Source organism: Arachis duranensis, chromosome 3 (assembly GCF_000817695.3).
Source record: "Arachis duranensis cultivar V14167 chromosome 3, aradu.V14167.gnm2.J7QH, whole genome shotgun sequence".
Lineage (NCBI taxonomy): Eukaryota > Viridiplantae > Streptophyta > Magnoliopsida > Fabales > Fabaceae > Arachis > Arachis duranensis.
In genome coordinates this window covers 11,051,998-11,061,684 of record NC_029774.3, presented here as the reverse complement: position 1 = coordinate 11,061,684, position 9,687 = coordinate 11,051,998, and the positions used below count along the sequence as shown (strand labels likewise).

The following is a 9,687-nucleotide window of genomic DNA, read 5'->3' as shown; positions in this document are numbered from 1 at the left end:
AATAGTGACAGACGATTTAGAGAAAAAGTGTTTGAAAGAATTCTTTTAGTAAATTAAGGTTAAAATGGTTAATTTATTCTTTTAGTAAATTAAGGTTGAAATGGTTAATTTTTTAAAATAACTGTTTAAATTTTATAATTTAAGTTGAGAATTTTCTTACCTTTTTTTTTCCTTGTATTTAGTTATATTAGGAATCCATTATTCACATTGTTTAAATTCCTCCTCATCTCCCTGAGACAATTGTTTTAAAAAATAATATATTGCTGCCTAACGGATTCCATAGCCATGCAGGTATATATAGAATGGAGTAATAATAACCATTCCCTGAATTACATGAGCAGAGGTACAAGCAAAGGCAGAACCTTGAAATTGCATTCACATATAATGTAATATAATATTTGCGTAAATTCATCATTTTTCTTTTTGAATAATTGCCGACAACTCAATATAATTCAGATATCCTTAGCTTTCATTTGCCACACTCATATTCCTGGATTCCATGTAGGAAACTCCCACTCTAAGCTAGTTAATAATAACCGTTTCATTGGGAGTATATAATAACTGCCACACCACCCAAACCCAAGAAGAAAAAGAAAACAATAACAGCAGCACACAAAATGATGAATATGAGGAAAATATTCTTGACACTATTATTGCTATCATCAATCTTCACAATTGCAGCATCAAGTAAGAGATCATCATCTCATCAAAAATCAAACGTGGATTGGTGGTGCAACCGAACACCACACCCTGCACCATGCAAGTACTACATGAGGCAAAGCCACTACAACCATTATCACAGGTTCAAGCACAGAACCGAGTTCCGTTCCGTTCTACTCAACGTGGCTCTAGACAAAGCACTCTTCATGCAAAAACAAGCACACTCTTTGCCAATCCAGAACACCACTATGAAGCAGAAAACCGTGTTCGGCGATTGCTTGAAGCTCTACGACAACACCGTCTTCCACCTCAACCGCACCATTCAAGGCCTCAAATACCATCAAACAAGAAACTGTACGGCTTTCGATGCACAAACATGGCTCAGCACTGCACTCACCAACATCGAAACCTGCAAGAAATGGGCCAATGCAATGAAGATCTCGGCCCTCACTGATCCGAGTTCATGCCCCAGCATCAACGTGTCTGAGATTATAAGCAACACTCTGGCTGTGAATTCAGTGTTCTTGAAATATCAGAGAGATCATTTAACGGAGGACTACACGGAGGACGCGTTTCCGAGTTGGTTTTCGGTGACGGACAGAAGGCTGCTGCAGGATTCAGGCGTGAAGGCTAACCTTGTGGTGGCCAAAGACGGTTCGGGACACTTTAGGAGCGTGCAGGCGGCGATTGATGCGGCTGCGAAGAGGAGGTTGAAGACGAGGTTCGTGATTCACGTGAAGAGAGGGGTTTATAGAGAGAATATTGAGGTTGATAAGACGAACGATAATATCATGCTGGTTGGTGATGGCACGAGAAATACCATTATTGCCAGTGGAAGAAGCGTTCAACAAGGCTATACCACCTATAGCTCCGCCACTGCAGGTAACTAATTAATTACTGTCATGTCAAAATTCAGTAACATTTCCTATCTAATTAATTGCATTCATCTTAATTATGCATTATCTGCAAAAATGATATTCAAATAACTCATCATTACTAGATCTAGCTAGTTGACTTCATTTTACAACAAGATCTAGTTTAGGAGGGAATTAAAGGAAGTGCTATGCACTTTCGGACACTTAATTAAATCGTTAGAGTTGCCTTAGATTATTGAATAAGCAAGGCCACGTCATCAAATCAAACTTAAAAATGATTGGCAAAAGATGCCAAACTGGCTAGCTAGCTTGCATGAATATACAAGAGTAATGCCATCATTGATGCTTGCAATTTGTGTATACTTGATAAAAATAATTGGCTAACTTCCCGGGGACATAAAGAAACCATAGTCATGATTATTAACTCATTAATTTTCTTGACTAGGAATTGATGGACTTCACTTCATTGCACGTGACATCACCTTCATGAACACGGCGGGCCCACTCAAGGGCCAAGCCGTGGCGCTCCGATCCGCCTCCGATCTCTCCGTCTTCTACCGCTGCTCCATAATTGGATACCAAGACACCCTCATGGCTCACGCCCAGCGACAATTCTACCGAGCTTGTTACATCTACGGCACAGTTGACTTCATCTTTGGCAACGCCGCCGTTGTTTTCCAAAACTGCGTCATCCTCGCAAGAAAGCCCAATAATGGCCAGGCCAACATGATCACGGCCCAAGGTCGCGGCGACCCATTCCAAAACACAGGTATCTCATTCCACAATTGTCAGATACGGGCCGCACCCGACCTCAAGCCCCTTGTCAACCAATATAAGACATTCTTGGGCCGGCCCTGGCAGCAATACTCAAGAGTTGTCGTTATGAAAAGTTACATAGATAGCTTGGTAAGCCCAACGGGCTGGTCTCCATGGGGCAACACTAATTTTGCTCAGAGTACGTTGTTCTACGGAGAATATAAGAATTTTGGGCCTGGATCTTCTACAAAGAACAGGGTTCGGTGGCCTGGTTATCATGTTTTGACAAGCCCGGCCCAGGCTTCACCCTTTACGGTTAATAGCCTCCTTGCTGGCGGCACGTGGTTACCGGCTACTGGCGTGCCATTTACGTCTGGCCTTTGATTCATTTTTAGTCATATGATACGATTTCATGTTATTATATCACATTGTTTCGAATTAATTAAGTTGTAACACAATATTCTTTTGTACATTATTCCATGAGAAAAAAATAATGAATAATAAGTTATTTATGTTTGATCGAAACTAAACTAAACTATATATAGTTCTATACTCATATATACCTTGCTTAAATTTTAAAGAAACTAAGTACTTACACATATGCAACACGTTTGTCGCTTAAATCAAAGAGAGGAGGAACCATTGTCAATATTCTGAGATGATAATAATTTCAGGAAATTAACTTGATAGTAATTAGGGTTAATGGTCAAATTAATTAGTTTTTAAAAAATAATTATTTTTTAAATTTATTTTTAAAAAAATTTATCAATTAAATTAGTCTTTTAAAAATTACAAATGAATTATTTTTGTTATTCTACTACTTAATTAATAGTTTTTGTCAATAATTAATGATATAGAATGTTAATTAATAATATATATGACACATAATATATTCAATTGGATGTTAAACAATAAGTACAAACACATAAGTTGACCCATAGAGTTTTTTCTGTGCTCTGCTAGGGTTTTTGGGAAGTAATCCTAATTTTACAATTGGACGTGTTCAATTATCAAGTGTGTCACATAAGATCACAATCATGGCAGCGAATGCTACTTTCTCAGATTCAGGTCAACGCACAAAACAGGATGATGAAGACTCAATCATAGTCGTCGAGAAGAAAGATATTCAAGTAGGGGTAGAGAGATGTTCCAGAAGCTTGGTGGGGAGACTTTGGGCAGACAAGCAGTTTTCAGTAGGAACAATAGAACCAGCAATGCAAGCAATTTGGCGACAACCAGAAGGATTCAAGGTAATTGATCATGGCGGGAATGTGTTTCAATTCTTCTTTCAAGATGAAAGAGATGTCATAAGGATCGAACGGGGTGCACCATGACTCTTCAAGAATTATATTTTAAACTTAAAACGGTGGAAGGAGGACGAACATATTGGAGATCTAGATTTCACCAGTCCCGATGTGGATTCAATTTTGGGGGCTACCGGAGCACTACAAAACAAAGGACTTAGGATGGAAGCTCGGATGCTCTTTCGGGGATGTTCTAGATGTGGATATCTTCCAAGTTTGAGGCAAAGAACACAACATAGTTAAGGTACAAGTCAGTTTAGCTATCACTAGACCGATTAAAAGATCCCTGCGTATAGTCGGCCCAAATAACAAGGTGCTGGAAGTTGGTTTGAAGTATGAACGGATAGGAAACTTTTGCAACTATTATGGCTATGTGGGACATGAGGCAAGGATGTGCAGTTTTTAACTTGATGATTCTTTAAAAGGAGAGGTTAAAGAAGAAAGATGGGGCAAATGGCTGAAATCAGATCAATCCGGTAAAAGAGAGAATCACACAGAAGACAATTTTGACTCTAAGGTGCCGATAAATGAGAAGAGCAGACAGAACAAGATTACAAAGCCTATTCCAGTAAATCTGATCAGGAGTTTGGCTAGCTTGTCAATGATGTCACAGCAACAGCAGAAGAAAAACGAAGGAGAAGAAGTAATGAGTAAAGACCGAACATTGCAAAATGAACACTTACCAAAACTCCAACTATTCCAAGGGATGCAGGCAACGAAAGAAAAACAAATGTTGGAAAACTACGGAGAAGAATGTGGAGACTTGGGAATGGGGAGAGAAGAGGAAGGGTTTGTGTTCGGAAGCACCACGAATATGGAGAAAGGACAGAATCTGAAACAACTAGCCCGAAGAAAATTCTTGAAGGTGACCGGAAGCAAAAGAGGGCTCCAGGGAGAAAGCGTGACTGCCAGAAAAAAGAAGATATTCTCAGCAGAGGATGAAGCTAGCATTGCTGAAGAGGGAGAGGGTGCCACCCCACAGTTGGCACCCAAGGATCCATGAAGATGATGACGTGGAACTGTCAGGGTATGGGGAATCCCCTGACAGTTCACAACATACAAAGGATTTGTAGATCCCATTCTCCCGAGGTAATGTTTTTATGCGAAACAAAAAATATTACCCTAAATGTAAATAGCCACTGCAACAAAGTTGGATATCCGCAGGTTTATTGTGTCGATCCAAGAGGAGGTTCTGGAGGTTTCGCACTAGCTTGGAAGGAGGATAGTAGAATTTCAGTACGATCCATTGAGGACTTTTTCATCCACTTCGAATGGATAGACATTGCCAATCAAAAACGATGGAAAGTAATGGCAGTTCACTTACATTGTGACGAGAGAATTCGTTCAACCCAGTATCAACGAATCCTGGATATTAAGAGATCAACAAGCCCCTATTTTCTTGTGATAGGAGATTTTAATGCCATATCCGCTTCTCATGAAAAAGAAGGGGGACGCAGGAAATCAGCTGCATCAATTGAGGCATTTAATAATTTTACTAATGATGGGGAGTTAGTGGATTTGGGATATGAAGGAAGGAAGTTCACCTGGAGTAATCGACAATACGGAGAAAATCTTATCCAGGAAAGGATAGACAGATGCCTTTCTTCTCTCCAGTTTCGAACAGATTATTCGAGAGCAGCAATTCTTCACTTAGAAGACTCGAGTTCTGACCACCGTCCGCTTTTATTAATGGCAGATAGAGTGGTACATAAAACTAAGAGAAGATTTCGGTTCCAAGAAAGGTGGTGTGATAGTGAAGAGGTTCGGCATATGATGCGTGAGCATCTTATCTATCTTTTCCTAGTGAATTTGCATCTAAATTGTTGAGTTTAATTGAGAATTAATTATATTTTAGCCACTATGGATGCTATTTTGAGTTTTGTGCAATTTTATTTATTTTAGGTAGCATTCGGATGTATTTGATGAAGTTTCTGCAGAAAAGAAGAAGAAACCAAAGACATGCCCAACGAAGACCGACGCGGACGCATGGCTCACGCGACCGCGTAGAATGGAGAAATCGCAATGACGCGATCGCGTGCCTGACGCGAACACGTAGACTGGAATCTGCACAAATGACGCGGACGCGTCACATGCGCGATCTGCAAAAATACAAATGACGCTGGGGGCAAATTCTGGGCTGTTTTAACCCAGTTTCTAGCCCAGAAAACACAGATTAAAAGCTGCAGAATGGACAAATCAAGTAGTCTCCACCCATCAATTGAAGATCTGTTAATTAATTCAAATTTAAATTCAAATCTTATCTTTTAGGAAAAGATATTATTTTTATTTTTAGATAATTAGATTTTAAATTAATTAGGATTAGTTATAAAAAGGGGAGACTTCTCTTCTATTAGGACAACAGATTAGATTAGAGGGATTCCAATAGGGTATTCTATACAAATTTACATTCTACATTCTATGAGCAACTAAACCTCCATTGTTAAGGTTAGGAGCTCTGTCTATTTGTATGGATTGATTTTATTACTTTTTCTATTTTAATTTATGTTTTGGATTTATATTTAATAATTGTTTTCGTTCTTTATTTTATGAATTTGGGTGGAACGGAAGTATGACCCTCTTTCTATTTGAGTTATTGTATAACTTGGAAAAGCTTTATACTTGAACAATAGCTTGAAAACGTATTCTCCTAAATTCTAATTATCTGGATTTAACGGGATACGTGACATATAATCCTTTTATTCTTTGGGTAATTAGAGTTTTTGTGGCATGCAAATTGGAATTTGATCATGTACCTTTTAATTGGAATTAATTGACCAAGGAATTGACAGTTAATGAATTTTAAAGGAGACTAGGAAGGTCTAAGGAATTAGGGTCTAGTCACATATAGTTTGCCATAAATTAAATCCTACATAATTAAAATAGTTAGTAAAAAAAAGTTAATCCGGAAAAATAGATAACTCTGAAGCCTTAACTGTTTATCCATATTTTATTCCCAATTTATTTAATTGTCTATACTTTTGATATTTTGAATTCAAATTTAAACCTTTTAAACATCTCAAAACCAATTTCTGCTTGACTAACTAAACCAATCAATCAATTATTATTGCTTGATCAATCAATCCTCGTGGGATCGACCCTTACTCACGTAAGGTATTACTTGGTACGATCCGGTACACTTGTCGGTTAGTAAGTGTGGGTTAAAAATACCGCACCAAGTTTTTGGCGCCGTTGCCAAGGATTGATTGTGATTAACAACTATTAGTTAAAAAATTTTTTTCCTTGTTTCGCATTAGCAATCCCCCTCCCCTGTTTCGTTTTCTTTAAATTTTTTTCTCTTTTTATTTTATTATTTAAAAATAATAATAAAAAAATTAATTTAAAAAAATTTTTTTCTTTAAATTTTCAACAAAAAAAAAATTTACGGTATTTTTCTTTTTTTTCTTCTTCTTTTACATTAACTTTTTTCTTTTCCTTTTCGTTTAACCCCTCCCGTGTTTTTTGTTTCTTGTTTCCTTTTTTTTATTTTGTTTAAAAAAAATAAAATAAATAAATAAATAAATAAATAAAAATAATAAATAAATAAAAATATTTTCTCTTATTTTCCGTGTACCCCCTCCCCTGTTTCGTTTTAAAAAAAAATTTATTTATGACTTAATTTTCGAAAAGAAAAACATTTTTAATTAAATTTTAAAATTTCAAAAAAAAATTTTAAATAAATAAATAGCACCAATATTTTTCTTAATTTCTGAAATTAAGTTTGGTGTCCCCGTAGTAATTTTTCTCTAAAAAAAAGAAAAAATATTTCTGTTTTGTCTTCTTTGCTTTCCTGTTTACCACATGGTGCGTTTAATCCTTTTTAGTGTTTTGTGCTAAGGAAAAATAATGGAAAGAGATCACATGGGTTACTACTTACATCCAAGTAGTGATTCATACTATGGTGGATGGAGGAACTATCAAAATTTTGGTTGGCAAAGCCAAAACCAAAGAAACTTCAATGCCCCATGTTCCAACTATCAAGAACCATCATCTTTCTACCCATATCAAGAGCCACCATCAGATATTGAGGCTTCTCAAAAGGAGAGTGTTATGGAAGTAGAAACTCTTAATGCTATTCTTGCCCAGAACAAGCTTATGACTCAGCAATTAAGTCTACTTACTCAACAGATGAGTGGCATGCAAGTCCCAACTATCAACACCCAACACCCAAATTTTGACTGGGGAGAGCAACCTCAGAGACCACAAAATTTTAATCATAGTTCTCAGGGTGTTTTTCAACAGAATAATTCTAATAACCACCAGTTTCAGTCTTCTCAGCCCAACAGAACAATGATTTGGAAGCAATCTTGGCAAGTTTTATGCAGGAAACAAGAGCCTCCATTAGAAACTTGGAAGTGCAAATGAGCCAAATAAGCAAGCAATTAGAAGAAGAGGAAGATGCACAACCTTCAATGCCCTTGGTAAGTAATGAAGAAGAGATTGCATTAGAAGAAAGCTACCAAGAGGAAGAGGTCGAAATTAAGGAAGCTTGCAAAGAGGTGGAAGAATTCAAAGAAGAACACAAGGGAGTGGAGCTTGCAAGACCTATCCTAAAGCCATCACCATCCAATACAACATTCAAGTGGGTAAAATTCCTACCCTTAACCTTTACTTTCTCACTTGAATATGGGCTACTGGAAACGGATGGTCAACTTAGAGCTCTTTGTGGCATTAAAAGTAAGAGGAAGATGGTTAATGGTAAGAGTTATCAAGCAAGGTTTAATATGATTGCATGCTCCAAATCAAAGTGCAAGGATTGGTGTAGAGCTCACTTAAATGGGTCTAGAAGGTTGTTTAGATCTCTCTGTGAGAATTCAGATTGCTTGCCACCAGGTAGAAATAATGGTGATCCACAAGAAGACGGACGTAAAAGCAAGATTTGGGACCCTGGAATTCTTTCCCATAATCAACACTATTGGAGCCTTGTCACTTGCTTCAATCTGCTCAAAGGCATTATACGCCTAGTTTGGGATCTCGGTAGCCATTGGAATTACAAACATTGGTGGAGATTCCTGGATCAGTACAAGCACAAACTACCATGACAAGGAGATCACCACATGTCCAACTTAAGGACTTTAACTAAAAGTGCTTGGTGGGAGACAACCCACCGTGGTATGATCGTTTCTTTTTTAGTTGTTTTTCGTAGTAGTAGTTTTCGCATTTATTTTATTTTTATTGAGTTCTTACTAATTTTCTGATCATGTAGCTATGTTCTCCCAGGAACCGAACACCTCAAGCTAAAAAAAAAATTGCCACGCGACGCGACCACATCAGCGACGCGTCCGCGTCGCAAGGAGATGGGAGAAAATAAAAACGAACAGAGAGTCACGCTGGAGCGTGGCTGGAGGCGTGCTAGTGGCACAATTCGCCCCACGCGATCGCATTGCCGACGCATTCGCGTCATGTGGGAATATTAGCCTCCCACGCGACCACATGACCCACGCGGCCGCGTGCCCTGATTTTTCGACGTAAAAAGGGTGCACAACCAAATATTGTGCTGGAGTGGTGCTGGCTTGGTGCTAGACGCATAATCCCTATCACGTGAACGCGTCACCGACGCGTCCGCGTCATTCCCTTCTGAAGCCATTCACGCGATCGCATGCCACACGCAATCGCGTCACCCCAGATTTGGCAAATATTTAAATTCGAACAGAGAGTTGTGCAGGCGCGAGGCAGCACTCGCGCCCGAAGCATAACATGGGTCAGGCGACCGCGTGACCGATGCGACCGCGTCAACTAACTAAAACGCAATCACGCGAACGCGTGCCCCACGCGTCCGCGTCGCTTACGCCGCCCAGTTTTCTTTTTCTCTCTCTCTCCCAATCCTAATTATCTCTTATTCTTTTATCCTTTTATTTTTCTCTCCTCATAATACTTGTCTCTTCTATTTTCAGTTCTTATTTGCTTGAGGACAAGCAAACCTTTAAGTTTGGTGTTGTTGGACGCTGCGCTTATTGGTTTTCTGGCACAAAAGGGAGGCAAATAATCTTCATTAAGGAGCACAACCTGAAGAATAAAGCAACAACTAGGATAACTAAGGTGGTTGAGTTCCTTTCATTTTTATTCCTCCTTTCTTTTTCTATGTTATGTTCCGG

At 38.5% G+C, this 9,687-nt stretch overlaps 1 protein-coding gene across 1 annotated transcript; it reads left to right on the top strand.

Annotated features, from left to right (window-relative positions):
• The first annotated feature begins 354 nt into the window (after window positions 1–354).
• LOC107477564 (probable pectinesterase/pectinesterase inhibitor 33) lies at window positions 355–2,810 on the top strand. The gene is made up of 2 exons (XM_016097607.3): window positions 355–1,542; window positions 1,981–2,810. Exons 1-2 carry the CDS (start codon window positions 618–620, stop codon window positions 2,673–2,675), a joined length of 1,620 nt encoding a protein of 539 aa, XP_015953093.1. The 5' UTR covers window positions 355–617; the 3' UTR covers window positions 2,676–2,810.
• Window positions 2,811–9,687: the final 6,877 nt, after the last annotated feature.

Excerpts from the sequence above, each read along its gene's own strand:
- LOC107477564 (XM_016097607.3), top strand. The coding sequence starts at position 618 with ATGATGAATATGAGGAAAATATTCTTGACACTATTATTGCTATCATCA. Across the intron at positions 1,543-1,980 it reads CTATAGCTCCGCCACTGCAG|GAATTGATGGACTTCACTTC; the intron begins GTAACTAATTAA and ends TTTCTTGACTAG.